Here is an 18727-nt window from a genome sequence, read left to right on the forward strand (position 1 = left end):
TTCGAGAATTTTTTTAAATGTGTATTGGTTCGGCCCAGGCTGATTTTATCTTCAAAAAACATCGGCCCATGCTGAGTTTTAGGTCAAGATCCGACACTGACTGTATGGGTGGGCCGACTAGCTAGGTAATATTTAGCTTAGGTTGATCATGCTTGTTTTATTTCTATTTTTGAATTTCGTAACACTTATTGTGTTGGTGTTTACATAAAAAGATTACATTTTTAATCAATAGTGTTGTGCTAATACGCTGAACTTGAACGTGACCCATATATTGTCATGTCGAAGGCACCAACTATAACTGCCGTATAACATAAATTAACCAACTAGATATAGGAAGAAAATAAAGATAACTAGTTTTTTCACAATCACCGCGTTGCGGCGAACTTATTTTGTTATTTAGTCTGTGTTTACATGTGTTTTGAAATCACTACGAGGGCGTTGCGCACGAAACCGCTGACAAAAATAAAAAGAAGATATAGAAAAAAACACTAAAAGATAACCGAAAGAAAATCAACCAAAAAATTTTATGGTAATGATTTTGTTCGTATGAAACCTGTGGTCAGAGATAAGCAAATGGTACTGGATACCGGTACTGAATTTCCCGAACCGAAAGATCTTAAGTACAAATTCGGTACCGACTTTTGGTGCCTACCGGTTTTTACCTTCAGATACCATTACTGTAACCGGCATTTTCGGTATCGATATCGGTTGGCATTGAGCTCATCCCTACCCATGAAACTGAAAAAAAAAATCATTAAAAGTTGAAGAAAATCAACAAAAAAAAGTTGCACGATACCATTGTTGTTCGTACGGTACCCATGATCAAAGATGAGCAAATGGTACCGGGTAGAAGTACCAAATTTCGGTACTGACTTTTGGGGTTTTCTGTACAAGGCTGGTGCCAGTTTTTACCTTCGTGTATCGATAACTGTACCAGGCTGGTGCCGGTTTTTACCTTCATGTACCGATAACGAACCGGACCATACATGTATTTTCGATACAAGTATCGGTTGACACAAAGCTTATTCAACTTAAAAAGCAAGGGTAATATCAAAATAATAAAAGTATTATAAAACTATATTTATTACTATAATATAATAAACAAAGTTACTGTTCAAATGGTTGTAAAATTAATATAAGGATAATTATGAATAAAAACTAAAATCATGTATCCTAATAATTAAAGTAAAGATAATATTAATAAACCCAAACTAATATACTTTTTCTACGAGGTCACACTTAAATTCGGGTAACCCGAACACAACTCATTTAAGCCCATATATATAAACGAGTTGACATATTATAATCAAGTTGTAAACATGTTAAAACATGGTGGAGGATTTTAGTAAATAGGTTGGGTTGGTTGGGTGACATGTTTAACTAAATGGGTTGTCATGTCGACCTATTTAATTAACCAAGTTAAATACGTCAACCCCAACACGGCTTGTTTAATTACACATGTTAAATAAGTCAAGCCGATTAACCAAACATGCTCAGTTTAATGTTTTTCAAATGAAGTTGATATTATATTTGGTTCATGCGGTATGCCATATCTACACAACCAACACATAGTTATTAGAAGCCAAACCCTAACTTCCGACTGGTCAACTGACGCGCCATGGGCCATGTTCATGTATGCTTGAGGCTTGAGCGAAACTCAAACTCGATCTTCTATATTTGGTTGTTAACGTCAATACTAAAAGGCTTATTGTTATAGGATTCTTAGCCAACAGAGTTTTCGGTTCGAAATCGATATTTGGAAAGTGATAAGTTTGTTATAGATATCAGTCTTGATTGGTCATTTGGTTCAAGGTTTATGCTTATCTTGATTTAAATTCTTATTGCACCTACAAGGTTTTGTAGTCCATCCAACTTGTCAAAATAATTAAGCCATACCGATCCCACCCCAATTTAAAACGAAAATGATGTATCAAAAAATATTCCATTTTTGCATTGTGTTGTTGAGTTGTTCTAGTCAAAGGTCCATAGATGGGTTAACACATGAATCCAGACGATTAGGACCCTAAGTGTATTATAAAATACGACTATTGTTAGATAATAATGTTCTTAATAATGTTCTTGTTAGATGATAAGTTCTATCTCTTTGTCCAACATATTTTTTTTGTTTTTGTTTTCATTCTTTTATATCAATCTCTGTTATATTATTAATATCAATAAAAAACAAAATAAACATATCTTGGGTGTTATTTAATCATAAACAAAGTTACAAGGCTGTTTGCATATATTTGCTTATGTGTTACAAAAAGTCAAAATCCAGCCTAATACCAAAAGTCAAAGAGTCGACATATGGATTAGGTTTGAATAAAGGCTGCTTTGTGTACCTGGTTTACTACATATGTTTTGGATGCAAGATATATGGAGGGTATTTTTGTAATCTTATAGAACTAATAGGGTTTGCAAAACATCTTAGAACAAACACGTTTTATCTTGATCGATGTCCCTAAATCCCCCGCCTCCCCTCGCTTCACCGTTAACACCCCCTTTCCTTCTCTTTCATGTGCCTTGCTCCTACTCCTAATATCCGTCAGTGATTTCACACCCGGCCCGATATCTTTACTTACAAACCTAGATCTATGAATTGTCGGTTTCTTATGTTTCCTATCTTAAACTCTTATGGTTTACAAAACCTTCTCTTTTTTTTTTTTTTTTTTTTTTCTGATTCTGGCATATAACATCCACTAGTTATATTATCATGTGATAGAAATCATAAAGTAATGGATGGATAACAAAATTCTATATACAATGTACAATACACAGGCATACATATATAGTTAATACATATTACATTGAGACATAAATGGAAGTAGGCCCACTGGGCCATTGTGTCATAGAGAGAGGTAGCAAGGTAGGGTTAGCCCAAAGTGGTATGAACCTATGATTATACAAGCACACCTTCATGCTTACCACCTTCATGTACCTCCTCCACATGCATTTGCCTCTCAACCTTCACTATAAAACCCTCCTTCATCTAATCACCATCACCACCACCTCACTTCATCTAATCACCATCACCGCCGCCACCACCGCTCCTTCATCTAACAACCACTCTCTTTTTTAGTTTTTTTTCCTCATTATCATACTATAATGGGTCTTAGAAAATCACAAAACAAACAAACACAAGCAACCGTGCTCAAGAAGTTTATCAAGAAAGGCTCAAACTTTAGAGATGATGAAGGCTACCCAACCGACGTCCCTAGAGGACACTTTGTCGTGTACATTGGAGATACAAGAAGTCGATATGTTGTACCCATATCGTGGCTACATCACAAGGGCTTCCAAAGCTTACTACAACGGGCCGAGGAAGAGTTTGGGTTCAACCATGAAATGGGATTAACCATTCCTTGTCATGAACAAGATTTCTTGTCCCTCTTATCCGTCATAGGATGAAACTACCTTTCAACCCAACCACATAATTCTTTTTTTTTAATTATTTTGATTTACTCATCTTTGGATGATGATTTTGAGCAAAAATCATCGTGCTTGTTCCAACTTTTTCTATTTTTCTCATGTGGTGGTGTCACCCTTAGAAAAATACTGTGTAAATTAAATATTTCAATGTTTGGTCATTTTATCATTCAATTGCAAAAAAGTTAAAAAAAAATTGTTGTATTATATCATTCAATTGCTAAAGAGTTGAAAAAAAATGTTAAAAAGCTAAAAAAAATGTTGTATTATATCATTCAATTGCTAAAAAGTTTAAAAAAATTGTTGTATTAAATAGATAGTTCTATAAAGTGTGCCATTTCTTTTTTCTTATTTTATTATTATTTTGCTTCACTTTCCTTCTTTTTTTCCTTATTTTATTATTATTTTCTTTCACTTTCCTATTAAGAAAGAGGGCGATATCTATCAGTGGCGTCTCTGAGAATTCACGTACTATGTTCGACCTCGAAAAATGTGCCCATATGCTTTAACGATAAACAATACAATTACGAAAATGACAAAAATTGTAGCATTTGATAAACAATGCAATTATGATAATGACAAAATTATAGTATTCTAATGAGTTAAATACCGTAATATCTAATAAGTTAATAGCTAATCAATCATAGTATTAGTACATACCGCTCGTTTCCTCTTTTGTCGTTTTTGCCATCCGGATACTTGTTTAGAAGCCATTAACGCCTAACAAAAATAATCAATGTTCAATTAACAAGAATGATGGATGTTTCACAGTCACAATTTCAAGATTAATCAAGAATTCCATACTCAACAACAATCAATAATCTTAATCTTATACTCAACAGTCACAATTAAAGTTTAACAGCAAATAATGGACTAACAATTTAAAACAATTATACAATAAGTCAATAACACTAAACGAACAGACCTTTTGAGTTCTGAATCCTCTGATGTTATGTTCGGAAAGCGGAATTTCGGATTCAGCGTGTGATGTTGTTCTTGTTTGCAGCAGGCCAGCAGCTGCAGATGCTGTTCTTGTTCGCAGCAGGCCAGCACCAGCATCGTCTGAATCACCAGCCCAGGACATCGAAGTTCTGATGAATGATAAATTGATGATGTTCTTCGTCTGATAAGCTTTTTGTTGGTCCTTTCAGATTCTAGGAGATCAAGAAATTTTCGATAATCAATGACGATTCAAAATAAATTGCCGCCGTGTTTTATTATTTTTGTTAAAATCATATTAGTATTGGGCCCAATAAACCTAATGTGAAGTTGCATATATACCCGAGCCAAAAATTAAATTGCATATTTCCCCTCTATTAACTAGTAAAATTGCAAATTTACCCATTTTGATTTAATTTTTTAAAATTAAATTATAGAAAGACTATTTTACCCTTCATTTTACTAAACTTTAGAAAATTGCATATTTACCCTTTTTTTTACTAGTTTTGTCTTTTTTCACTACTTGTTGGTCACAAATTGCATATTTGGTCACAAGTGTTGCCCCAAACATAAAAACACAAACAAAATAACTTAGCGTACACATAATTAATTGAATTTTCAAACACAAATCATGATAGTTAAAGTTTACAACAAAGGCAAGGAAGATGTGATGAGTGTGGATCCAACAAGACTGTTGTCTGTTCTTGGGCTGCTTCCTGCACTACTATTTGAAAAACAACCAAAACCCTTTGCAGCACTGTCCCAACCATCTGTCATCAGGTTTAGTGCCGACGGTCCGTTGTTTGTATTGTGATTCAAGACTTCACCTAAGGGCCGCCCGATGAGGTTTCCCAAGACACGGGGATCCAGTTCACTGCTTGAGACCTTTCATCGAAAACGTTGGGGGCCGTGGTATTACCCACTCCCAGTCCCATTCTTAGAGGCGACAAGACGGAATGGCCCGGTTGGCCTTCCACAGGCTTTCTTGAACGATGACAACCTCTGTTCATTTGTCGTTTGCAATACTTCTAATCCGCCACTACGTCCCTCGAGCACCGCCACTTCTTCCCATTGGAGTTATTCGAAAACCTCACATGGAAACCACCCCATCCATCTGATTAAAACAAACACAATTAATTAATTAATTAATTAATTCACATTTCCCTTTATTTTTCTCAATCTTGAAACAGAATCTTGAAAATATAACTTACAGGCGGTGTGCCGGAGATTGGCTCCGGGATAACAAAACGCTGCCGTTTCAAGAGCTTTTCTGGCGAGCACCCCTCCACTGTGACGCCGTTATGTGTTTGTAGATCAATGCTTGGTGTTCTAACTCCATCCACTGTGACGCCGTGAAATGCCTTCTAACTCCGGCGAGCACCCCTCCGACACCATACCCTGTAACCAATCCCCAAAAATGTCAAATTAGCAAACAAAAAACAGTAAAATTAGTTCAATTTGAAACCCCACATAATCAATTACAAAATCCATCTCCAAAATCTGAGATTTATTATTCTTATGCTCAAAAATTGAAAAACGTCGCCGTAGAAGAAACTGAAACGTCTGAACCAGATTTTTCTCAAAACAAGATCCTTTAAGTTTGAGAAGGGTAGTTTTGTCATTTTGATAGAGAAGGGGAAATACACAATTTATGTTTAGGGCGTTGGTACATATGCAATTAAGGGTCATTTTAAGGGGAAATATGCAATTATTCCAAATTATAAACCATAAAAAAAATATTTGATGATATAACAACCCTAATGTAAACCGATACCCTCATAATTTTTCCGACACCCTAAAAATATTTAAAATATCCCAATATGTCCAAAAATACACCCCATACGCGAAAACGGGCCCCGATTGCCTTAAATATTAATAAAAATAATAAAAAATGGAATTTTAGGGGCTTAGGCGGGCCGCGTAAGCCACCCCTTAAGCTTACGCGGGCCGCGAGAGATCAAGAACACGGCAACACCCCAGGCTGACATGTGTCCTCATCGTGGCAGGTCTAGTCGATGATCCGGATGAGCTAGGGTTTTGACCAGAGTTGACGCGGGCCGCATAGGCCCTTGTCTTCTCTTACGCGGGCCGCGTAGAACCCGAATTCAGCCCCTATATAAGGAGGCATCAGGCCTTCAGTCTGTTTCGTTCAAAATCGTTTCTTTCTCTCTCAAAATTAAATAGTGGGCATTATACTCGGGTCTAATACCCCCCCTAAATAGTGAGGTTCTGCTACGATGTAAGTATTATAACCCCTGGAGACGTATTAGATACTCTGCCTGATTGATTTAGGGTTCCGTAACGGCTGTCGTGGTTCTGCCCGACGTAGTCGTTGGACTGCCGTCTCGGGGAGGTATTACTAATGTTAAAATGGGTTATTATACTAACACACGTGCATTTGTGTAATTTATAGATTATTCCCAGGAAATCCTTACTGAAAACTCTAAGACAGCAATGTGAGTTGATCCACTTTTTGAAAACCTTTTATTAATTGTTTTTACAAAACCTTAAATATTTTTCCATGCGAATAGCAGTTATTGAGTATTTGTAAGAATACAATTATCATGGGTATGTTGGGGTTTTGTATACAAAATTTGTTACCACCTGGTCAAGGAGTAACATTTCCACAAGTTGAGTCTGACAGTACCACGGGTGATAATTGGTATAACTTGGAAATAAATATAATTGCGAGATCGCCCTCAATACTGTACACTGGGTTTTACTTAAACTTGATTAAACTGGGATTCACTCACCAGTATTTTCCACTGACAAAATGTTTTTAAAACACGTTTCAGGTAACAATATGTGAGAGCCAAATAGAAGCCAGCTGAACAGCACTGAAGGCTTGGAAAAGTGGCAATAAAGTTACCTAAAAGAAATAGATGTTTTTCTTAAATAAAAATAGGATTTATTCCTATGAAATGTGTGTACTGAAAACTTGGGTTTTACCCATGTGTTTAATGTTATGAAAATGTGGTATTTTACTCTGATAAAATATTTCCTAACTACGGTCCTAATGAAAAATTCTGCTGCCAAATTAGACAATAACAAGATACCACCGAAACTGGCTCACGGCCGCCCGCTCCCGGGATAGGGGACGAGGCTTGTGACGATAACGGGCCTATATTGGATTTGGTATGTACTTACAACTTTTTTTTTTAAAATAACATATATTTATCGATTTTTTTTTAAATCACGTATCCTTCAAAATCGCGGGTCTTATGCGGAGATCCTCCCCACACACCATCATAACTGGCTCTGATATCCATCTATTACTATATATTAATAAACGAATTGAAATAAATAGTGATTTTAATATTATAATAATATATAGTTTTTTAATACTTTTATTATTTTAATATTATAATAATATTTATTTTCTTTATTTTTTAACTTTAATCTTTTTTTTAATATCAGGGGTTGGGATAAGTTTGGTGTCAACCGGTATCGAACCAGTGGTATCGAAAATACCGGTACGGTCCTGTTCGGTATCAGTACATGAAGGTAAAACCGGCACTAATACAGAAAATGTCAAAAGTTGGTGCTGAATTGATATTGGAAATCTTTTGGTTTGGGAAATTCAGTGCAGCTACCCGGTACCATTTGCTCATCCCTGATCACGGTTACCGTACGAACAACGGTATCGTACAACTTTTTTTGTTGATTTTCTTCAACTTTTAATTTTTTCTTTTTTAGTTTCAGGGGTAGGGATGAGCTCGGTGCCAACCGATACAGAATCGGTACTGATACCGAAAATACCGGTTACAGTACCGGTATATGAAGGTAAAAAACAGTAGTGAACCAGTACCGGGGAACTCCAAAAGTCGGTACCGAATTGGTACTTAAGATCTTTCGGTTCGGCAAATTTAGTACCGGTACCCAGAACAATTTGCTCATCTCTTACCACGGGTTTCATACGAACAACATCGTTACCATACAACTTTTTTTGTTGATTTTCTTTCGGTTATCTTTTAGTGTTTTTTTCTACATTTTCTTTTTATTCTTGTCAGCAGTTCTGTTCGCAACACGCTCGTAGTGAATTCAAAACAAATGTAAACACATACTAAATAACAAAAAAAAAAAATCGCCGCAACGCAACGAACTTCTTTAAACCTAGTTTAGGGAATGCTAATACTTTTCCAAGGACTCAAATGAGTACTTAATGGCCTAATTAAAAAAAGGTTAAATAGCTAGATAGTTTTTGAAAGTAAGAAAATATATAAATAATGAAAACTTTTCATATCATTTTATTGAAGATTTAATTGTTACTTATATAGTTTCTAAATCATATTCAACATACTTTAACTTTTTATAACTAGCTAATATTTTTAACATAGTTATCAACTATTCAAGGCCTTACAAAAACAATTAAATTTTTAAAGCGTTTGACTAAAATCAACCTATTTTAACTTGTTACAAACACTACTATAAACTGTGCATTTGCGACGTACAAGAAACCGTCTCAAATGCCCAATGACCTTTAGCGGTGGATTAGGCCATCGCAAATGCCCGATGATTTTATACCTTTACATTTTCGTCTCAAGCTTGCTTTATCAAGCATGTCACATAGATACTCTATCCGAGTTCTCGAATCACGCTCATAACATTAACGAGCCGAGCTCAACGTGTCTATATATTTCATATTGTTTAACCATACAGAAGTGTGTATACCGTAAGTTCCGTATATTTTCACAATATGGTGTCACACCATATTCATGTAACCCTTGTCTAGAATAATATTTACACCACCTAAAAATACTTGTATCATGTGAAAGAAATAACCACAGAAGATGAAGTAACTAATCCTGACAAAAGGCCGACAAAGAAGGCGCTATTGTAGGTCGTGGGTTCGGCTTGCATCGAATTGTTTCGTGAGTCGATGTATGTGTCATTGAGGAATGGTCCACCAACAACCGCCCCGATTGCTAGGTTAGGATTAGGTTTTGTCGAGTTAAGCCACTTGAAACCGTCGTGACAACTTGTATTCGCATCTATTGGAATCGATGCACCACGATGGTGCACATATTGAGGGTAGTTAAGCCCGTAGCCGACTAGGTAGCTCATGTTCATCGGGTTATTTCCCAACACATAATCAGCCTATACACATAAAAAGAGATTTGTTAGTTTATAAAATAACTTCTAGGGTGGATCTAGGAATTATTTTTTAAGGGTGCCGATGAGGAATTCAATCGTATTTTCAAGGGGTGCGATCCAGTTTTTTGCCTAAAAAATATACTAAATTTTTGTTTCAAGGGGTGCACCCGCCCACCCAACCATCAACCTGGGCATTGCGACCAGAAATAATGGTAGTAAAATTATCGACTATTTAGCGACCAACATACGGTCTAAATGCCTAGTTTTCTAATACTATATCTTTTAATTCCTTTTTACTCATGATACCTGTGAAACAGCTAATTCACGAACATCCATCGGCTCGTATAACTTCCCATTGCAATATAAGTATGGTGTCTTGGATGCGAACATGTAGTCGCTAAAAACCACTGCTAGGAACGCGCTACCAATGGCGTATTGTAACGAATCCCACTCGTTGACCCATATTAGACCACCTGCAAAGAGTTGATCAATTTGATCCCGGTTTGTTAATTGTTTGCCGATTTCATCTTGCATTTGAGGTTGAGAACTTACCGTTAGTTTTCTTGTTCGTTGGTGGTGGCAATAAAACCGTGCACATAAGAGCCTCGGCAGTTCTTCGGTACATTTGAAGGTTCATATTTTCTATGATTGATATCTGAGTGTTCGTGCCGAAGAAATTTACCCTCGATAATAACACCTAAACAGATATCAATTAAGAATTCAAAAGAACTGAAAAAATGTATTGATGAATAATACTTTCTATATTGTGCACTAAAAACCTTTATACATATAAATTGCAATGAAAAGGATAATGATAACGATAATCATTATAAATGCTACATTATAAATCCTGATAGCCCCCTTTAAAAGCTTGGTTTACCCAACCCCCCCCCCCCCACCCCCCCCCCCCAAAAAAAAAAAATAAATTCTGGATCCGACACTAGGAAAATTACCTGTATCCCGGGTAACTTATTGTCCCAAGAGAACCATGTCGGGTTACCCCAATTAGCGAACGCATTTCCGTGCATTACGGTGACATAATCGATGTAATAGCCGTCTCCAGTGGCGTGGTAGAGCCACGACGCGGCCCACAATAGTTCGTCGACAAATCCAGAAGACTTGTAATAATCTTGTATACTTGGGATGCTTTTACTATAAACTCCTGGATAACTATTAGCGAACTCGAACAGTTTTTGTGCATGATCAAGAAGCAATTTGGAATAACCGGAATCCTGGTTCTTGAAAACTAGAGATGCGGCGGCCATTGCGGCCGCAGTCTCACAAGCAACGTCTGAGCCCGGATATGAGGAGTTCACTTGGATTGTTGGTCTTTTTTCCGTAGAAGTTTCAGGTCTTTCCCAGCATTTATGGTCTATATCTGGATCACCCACCTGACAAGAGCACCAAAGAACTGGATTCAGAGTAGGGTGAGAAAAAAACGGTTAACCGAAATGGTTGACAAAACCGAACCGCTTTTTTTTTAACCGAAAGTTACGGCTCGCTTTAATTTGCCTCGTTTGAAACCCGAGCCAAGCTGAACTTGTTATTTGGGCAATTTTGTAAATAAGAGCCAAAAGTTGGTCAATTATTGTACTGTTCCTAAGAGTCGACCCAAAATGTTATATTAGATAATAATGTTATTTACTGGAACCGAACCCGGTTTGGTCGGTACAGACGGTAGAGTTGAAACCGGTTTTCAACCCTATACTTTAAAACCCGTCAACTCGAATCGAAGCAATTAAAACCCAATTTCAAATTGGATGCATATACTAAATATATAAAATACGGTTTTTATACCGTACCGGATTTGTCTTAAAAACAGTTTAACCAGGTGTATTGGGCGGTTTAATCGATTCTACCCAACGGTTCAACCGGTACAACCAGAGGGTTTAAACCGGTTTTTAAAACATTATATATAATTTAATTTAATATATACATATGTAGGAAAAAGTCTATTGTACAATATCCCTTAACGTACACTGCGTACGCGATGGCAAATCGCACGTTTTGTTTACCAAAAATGAAAATCAAATATTGTAAAAAAACCAAATGTCGCATATTATAAAAAAAGTTCGCATGTTAAAAAAAAATTAAATTCGCATGTTAAAAAAAATCACATGTTGAAAAAAAAAATTGCATGTTCAAAAAAAATCGTATGTTGATATTACATCTCGTACGCAACGTACGTTAAGACAATTTGTACAATAACTGGCCTCTACATATATAAAAGCTTATAAAAACCTTCCGGACCCTTTGAAAATTTGGGCCTCGGGCGACGGCACGGGTTGGCCGGCCCTGCAGAAACTAGAAATGAATTGATTAACCTGAATGTAGAGGACATTATCAGAAGGATGAGCATTAATGAGATAATCAGTGATCCATTTGAGTGATTCTTGAGCATGTTTAAGCTCATTAACTGCTTCCATATGTTGACCGTATTCTAGGATTGACCATGCCAGAACAGTGGCCGTGAAAGCCATCGGAAAACCGAATTTCATGTGGTCCCCGGCATCATACAATCCTTTTGATAGATCAAGGTTGTCATCTTTTCCATCTTCTAGCCCTGAATCTCCTCTCCATTTAATCCGATTGTTCTCCAGTTTACCAGCTGCAAATTCAACCAATTCATATAGCAACAATTTTTCTAAATTCAACACGACTTTAGCGACGATCTTGTGACAGAAAATCCATTAGCGACGAATTTGTGACAGAAAATCCAGCTATAACTTTGTTTTTATTTTATAAAACAGTTAAATGCCATTTTTGTCCCTGGGATTTGGGTCATTTTGCCAGTTTAGTCCAAAGGTTTCATTTTTGACCGAATTGCCCTTCTCGTTAACATAATTACATATAAATTGACCGAATTGCTCTTCTCGTTAACAGAAAAAATGGATGAAGTTAACCCAATAGACAAAAAAGAAGGCAACGGTGAAACCATTTTGGACCCACAGGCGAAAAATAAAACACTTGGACTAAACTTGCAAAATAGCCCAAACCACATAAACTAAAATGGCATTTAACTCTTTATAAAATCTTCTACTAAAAACTCCTTTTTTTTCAAAACCAGTAGACAATTCTTTTAAAGTTGACGGTATTTCCGTCGCTAAAAAGTTTGTTGGTAATTCATCACTAAAATTCGTCGGTAACCCATCGGAAATCAGATTACCGATGGCTAATTTCTAACGGAGTATCCCGACGATTTCTGTTAGTACAGGCCTTTACCGACGGATTAGGCCATCGGTGATACTTGTTTGTTTAGCAGTGTTTATTCTAAGTTACTCAAGAAAAAAATAAATGATTCGCGATCACTAATTACATTTCTGGACATCGAAGAATTGGGTAGAAACGTGAAGAGCGTCACTATATTTCTGCATAACACCACCAGGCGGCCTTCGAATCCGAGGAACCTTGTGGCGAAGCTCATGGAAGTCTCTCCATATAGTAATGGACGCAGCTCCGACGACTAGAACAGCGATCACCGCCACTAACAGCCACCAATGCCACTCACTTGAATCAGAAGTTAATTTTGTTTTAGATTCCATGAATAAGTTGATTCAGTTATTTGTTGAGCATGTTATAGGGTGTTTAGTTGCCGGCATGTTGTGCCTTTTGTTAGTGGAGACAAATTAGATAGCTCGGAATGAAAGAGACAGCATAGGATGGTTTTGGTTTAGGAAGTTCCTAAAAAAGGAATCCTAAGATTGACAAAACGTGTTAAAAAGATCTAGAGTTGTATTAATAACGGATATTCGTGTTACTCGTATGCTTCCATAAATACAAGATAATGTGTCTACTACATTCTTATCTTTACAATAATGTAGGATATGAACAAGCGATATTTTCATAGCTAAAACCATATTTTGTGTTCTTCTCGATCACTTCACTAGTCGGACTGGTTTTAAAACATCGGATAATGTTGTAAATAACTTATTGTAATTAGTGGGTTTGGGGTGGAAGGGGTGGCGTCGGGTTTCCCCAACGGCAGCACACCACCCCTTCCCATGGTGTGGTGACAATGGCGTGGGAAATCTCATGGGCGTGGAGGAGATGGTGGAGATGATGTGGCGCAACCTGATTTGTTGGTTTGTTTTTTTCAACATAAATTAAATAAATAAGTGAATGAATGTGACACGTGACGTTACATGTCACCCTTTCATGCCCCCTCCCACCTGGGCATTTTGAGGCCTGAAGGGAAATTCTTGAAGGGGAATTCATACTTTGCTGATGTGGCTGTCATGCGACGCTTTATGCCCCGCAGTGTGTGATCTTACATGATAACTATTTAGTATTAAGCTTTGCCAAAATTCAGCTTATTGTTTTTTAAATTTGCAATTGATCTCGTGTGTGTGTGTGTCCGATTTATTGATTGTTAGGACATGGGCTGTACTCTAACATTTAAGATGTTAATAATGACATGTTAACCAAGATTGCAAACCACTCCCTCATTGTGTTAAGGGGCATTAATTATTCTTTTAACATGTTAACCGGATGTTAAGAGACTAAATTAATTATTCTTTTATTTTTTAAACCAAAAACCATTAAAAATTAAGGTTGGATGAAGTTAACGGAATTAAACCGTTTCCTTAAAATTAGGTAAAATAAAATGGAGAAGAAAATTTGATGTGACACTTAAATGAAGTTAAGATGAGTTAAAATATACTTAAAATTCTTAAACCATATTGCATGTGTTGTGTCTATACAAAGGTTTTGAAAATATTATGTAAGACAAAATTAGAAACTAGTTTGATTTTGTTGGCCTAAAACATAGAGCCTCCTGAAATAGTAAATAAGCTTTTGAAAATTAAGAAAAAATAAATTTTAAAATTCCGGTCTAAGCATCAACTCGGTTAGCCAATTCAACCGGTCGAGGCCATAACCAATTATAACTATGAAAACGGTTCAAAAGTAGAAACATATCCAAACGGTCGTTCGTCTGGTTGTGAGGCCGAATAATCGACAATAACACACTGATCAGATAAACATATTGCGTGTCTCTTGATGTGCGGCTAAGAGGTTACTTTTGTTTCTTTGGTTGGTTTAGTTAATAATAATGACAAATTTGTAACTTCTTGTTGTAAAACGATATGACAGGTAATTTTTTTAAGAAAATATATTAAAATATTAAGGAGAACAATTTGATCCAGAACTCTTCACGAATGTCTTATTGTTGATATGATTTTCAAAGATATGATAAATAATTTTAAAATATAAGGGAAGTGAATTTTGAGTATATTAATCTGATACAGAATTTGATGATGTAGAAACGCAACTAATAGATGATGATAAATTTTGAAAACAATACATTACTTGCAATTAATCATCCCCAACCAGGCTAAAAAATCTATTAATTCTACACGGTTCTTTGGAGCTGGGATGGCTAAAAAAACCCAGTTCTGATCGATGCCGAATGGGTCGTGGTGGGCAACCTCATGCGGGTTTTTCAAAGTGTGAAGTTTTCAGGTGGAAAAGATTAGTAGTGGGATAATAATGTTGGGGAATTTTGTAAACTTGGATGCTATGAAAGGCGTGTAATTATTTCTAGATTAAATTATGATGTTGTGGAATTTTGTAAACTTGGATGATATGAGAGGTGTGTAATTACTTTTAGATTAAATTATTTTGATGGTTTTCCCGAATAATCTAATTGGATACAACTCATAACTTCGAGAACAAGAGCTAGTATGTGTGTGTATGAGGATTCGTAATGAACCATAAAAATGACCAAGAACCCTAATTTCGAATATGGGGAAAAACATGGAGGCAGTTATATTTTTTTAAATTAAAAATTGCCTCTAAAATGGCTTATTTTTTCATCTCGAAAATAAGAGAACATTTTAGAAAAGGAAAATTGGAAAATAATAATCTCATCTTTCTGAAATTGGCCGATAATAATCCCAAGTCAGTTATTAGCCTATAATAATCCGACCTCGTCCAATTTTTTTGTAAAATAGTCTGCCGTTAAAATAAGCTTAACGGAGTTAAGTGTTTTTCCGAATTACAAATCGATGTTTTAGGGCTTTTGATCAGAACGAGGATACAAGTCGATTGATGTAAAACTTACCTCGAAATTGTGTTCGAAATGGCTTGAATTTTGTTAATTGGAAGTTAAACACCCGAAGTGAAGCACCGTTTTCGTGGGTTGGGGGCAGTATTTCGAGGTAAGTTTTACATCAATCGACTCGTATCCTCATTCTGATCAAAAGCCCTAAAACATCGGTTTGTAGTTCGGAAAAACACTTAACTCCGTTAAGCTATCTTAACGGCGGACTATTTTACAAAAAAATTGGACGAGGTCGGATTATTATTGGCTAATAACTGACTTGAGATTATTATCGGTCAATTTCAGAAAGATGGGATTATTATTTTTCAATTTGCCTTTTAGAAAATAATTTTCTGATGCAATTTTATTATAGTAAGGCATGAGCTTTGCCCCTTGGACCCTGCTCCCAGGGGCGCTGCCCCCGGAACCCTACTATGGGGGCGTTGCCCCCTTGGAACCTCCTTTGCTTAGGGGCTCCATTCGAAACGTTTAGAATTACAACAACTTAAACAAGCGTGTACTCACGCACCTCCTAACTTGCTTGATGTGTATTATAATTCACTTGGTCACCAAGTAATCCCGATTACATTAAAATATCTAACAAATATGAGGGCAAGAAGTTTTCTACTAAAAGCATTCGTTGGGAGTTGGCACTTAAAGGTTTGGTTCCAAGCGACAATAGTCCTTTTAGATGGAACTTTTGGGCGCCGAAAAAAGTCTTTTTTGGATGGAGAGCAGAAGTGGGAAAGCTTCCTTCGAAGATGGTGTTGGTTAATCGGGGCATGACGATTCCAAATATGTTGTGCAGCAGGTGTGGGCTCGTGGGATAATCGACGGATCACATTTTTGTAACATGTCTTTGGGCTAGAAGCCTTTCGTGGAACATGTTTAGGTGGCTGAACGACTATGTGTGATGAACTTCAGTTAACCAGCTTCTGGAACATGTGTAGTCGCAGGTGGGCTCAAAACGATGGAAAAAATGACCCATTTGGTGACACTTGGATGCTTATGGAGACTTTGGCTATCCCAAAATGAAAAGGAGTTCAATGGGGACATGTTGGTTCAAAAGATTGTGGAAATTATCAAGGGGGAGATGTTAACTTGGATCAAAAGTAGGGTTGCATGTGTCGAATTGGATTGGAAGTATTGGTTAGATTTTGACATTTTTGTATGATTGTCTCGTTGGAAACAACATCTCTATTCACACGGGGTAGAGGTAAGGTTGTCTACACCTTACTCTCCTTAGACCATACCTTAGCTTTGCTATTGGTGGGATTTACTGGGTATGATGATCATGATCATATATGATTGTCTCATTGTTTTAAAGTTTTTGTACCCCAGCTTCTAGTTTGCAGCTATATTAATACATAGTCATTGTCGTTAAAAAAAGATTAAAAAATGTTTTCTGTTATTCGGGGAAAATGATTTTTGAAACATTCATTAAATAATTAAATTAAATTAAATTATTACTATTTTAGAATGGCTTGTAATAGTATTTTCTGATTTTTTAATGGAAAATTTGAATCACTGACGGACCACTGGAGTATCATCGTGCCACAAGTGGAACCACCAGATCATATCCATCTCTACTAGGCATAATGCCTATACACCAATTCAGGAGGAAACCCAATAATATGAGAAAACCCCCTTGTGGGAATCGAACCCAGGACCTATTAGTCCCAAAGCCTTATCTCACCCCCAAGATGCCACTAGACTATAAAGCCATGGGTAATATGGTTGATAAAAAAGAAAAAAAAAATAGCCAATCTGTTTATAAGACAAAATCTTCAAGTTTCAAAACTTCAAGATGGCATTTCTCAAATTAGGACTCAAATCTTCAAGTTTCAAACCTTAAAATGATATTGTAAGTTACAACCTGAATGTTGCAGTCCAGCTAATTAGGCCTAGATGGCTTTTCTCAAATTAGGACTCATATAGCGTGTATAGTACAGTATAGTACTAGTTTAAGTTACCGTGTGTTACATGGATGATGTAAAGTAAATCATATATTATTTAACAGGGTAAACATAAATTTGAAAGGAAAGAGACGTTCCATTATTTGTGAACCGAAAAAAATGCATACGAAAATAAATTAACGTTGGCTTGCGTGTTGGGTTTCACATACTACATACATTGAACAACCAATGTGTCACACCCTGATTCCCGGTGGGCCCGGACTTGGGGTTTATTTGTGCAAATTGATATAGATATTCACAATATAACACCCCGTGTTTTCGAATGTCAAAGTCAAAGTCAAAGTCCAAGTCAAGTTTGATTTCTTTGACTGTAATTAATCTATTCTATGTTTTATTATTTGTATTATGTGGAGTAAGTGTTGTCAATCAAAGTAATTGAACGAATCGATTGTTTAATCGATGCAAAACGATTTACGACTGTGAATAGTAGGAAGTAACAATGCGATAAAGTTAATTAATCAATAATCAAGCTAATCGAATCATCAATCCAACTCGAAACTCGAATTATGCGAATTTGGTGTTATATTACGTGTGTGTGTGCCTTACGTGTTACCTGTGCGTGTTTACTTTATGCTATGTGTGGTGATCAATCGAATCGAAACTCGAAACTCAATCAAACTCAATCGAAATCGAAATCGAATATGGAATGTAGATGCTTGTATGTAGATATAGTGGTTGGGATTAAAAGTAATTTGAATAGGAAACTCTATCGTATTCGTATCGTCTTCAATCGAAATCGAAATATCAAAAATCGTCGCACCGAACACTCAAAGCAGGCTGTGGATCGATCAGGCTCCTAGCCGATCGAACAGCCCAGCTGATCGGACAGACTGTCCGATCGAGCAGGCTGTCCGATCGGGATGCCTGGCCGATCGGCCAGCCCTTTCCTCTTTGGGAAGCCTATAAATAGGCCTGTCATTGTCATTCTTTCCACTTTTGGAAACCCTCTGACCGACCAGCTCGTGCTCCCCTTCTTTTCTCAGATTTCTTCCGATTTTGGTAAGTTTTCATCCTAAATCTTGTACTTTCTTGATCAATACACACTCCTACACCTTTCTATCTTTCAAATCTTGATTTCTAACCGTGAAATCATCAAGATCTAAGTATTCTAGGATGATGTCATCATGGTGTTCTTCAAGAACTTCATGTGTTGGCCTCAATCCACCAAGAATCACTTGGATCTAGCCAATTTCCACATAAACAAACTAAGATCTATCACAGATCTAAACATTTACATGGTGTGAAGGATTGA

The 18727-nt window shown here is 36.5% G+C and overlaps 2 protein-coding genes across 2 annotated transcripts; one reads left to right on the plus strand and one right to left on the minus strand.

Annotated features, from left to right (window-relative positions):
- Positions 1 to 2964: 2964 nt before the first annotated feature.
- LOC110903290 (auxin-responsive protein SAUR50-like) lies at positions 2965 to 3608 on the plus strand. Its single transcript, XM_022149333.2, has one exon. It carries the CDS (start codon positions 3106 to 3108, stop codon positions 3406 to 3408), a length of 303 nt encoding a protein of 100 aa, XP_022005025.1. The 5' UTR covers positions 2965 to 3105; the 3' UTR covers positions 3409 to 3608.
- Positions 3609 to 8986: 5378 nt separating this feature from the next.
- Positions 8987 to 13084, minus strand: LOC110901805 (endoglucanase 24). Its single transcript, XM_022148585.2, has 6 exons — positions 12776 to 13084; positions 11784 to 12067; positions 10413 to 10850; positions 10012 to 10156; positions 9766 to 9932; positions 8987 to 9462 (listed from the first exon to the last, which is right to left on the minus strand). Exons 1-6 carry the CDS (start codon positions 12999 to 13001, stop codon positions 9130 to 9132), a joined length of 1593 nt encoding a protein of 530 aa, XP_022004277.1. The 5' UTR covers positions 13002 to 13084; the 3' UTR covers positions 8987 to 9129.
- Between the last annotated feature and the right edge of the window lie 5643 nt (positions 13085 to 18727).

The sequence above is a fragment of the Helianthus annuus genome, chromosome 7 (genome assembly GCF_002127325.2).
Source record: "Helianthus annuus cultivar XRQ/B chromosome 7, HanXRQr2.0-SUNRISE, whole genome shotgun sequence".
In the NCBI taxonomy this organism is placed as follows: domain Eukaryota; kingdom Viridiplantae; phylum Streptophyta; class Magnoliopsida; order Asterales; family Asteraceae; genus Helianthus; species Helianthus annuus.

Bases quoted from the DNA above. Each gene is read 5' to 3' on its own strand.
- LOC110901805 (XM_022148585.2), bottom strand. From the start codon at position 13,001: ATGGAATCTAAAACAAAATTAACTTCTGATTCAAGTGAGTGGCATTGG. The intron at 9,933-10,011 runs GTAAGTTCTCAA...AACTCTTTGCAG, and splicing joins AACGAACAAGAAAACTAACG to GTGGTCTAATATGGGTCAAC. The intron at 9,463-9,765 runs GTATCATGAGTA...TTATGTGTATAG, and splicing joins GTGAATTAGCTGTTTCACAG to GCTGATTATGTGTTGGGAAA.
- LOC110903290 (XM_022149333.2), top strand. From the start codon at position 3,106: ATGGGTCTTAGAAAATCACAAAACAAACAAACACAAGCAACCGTGCTC.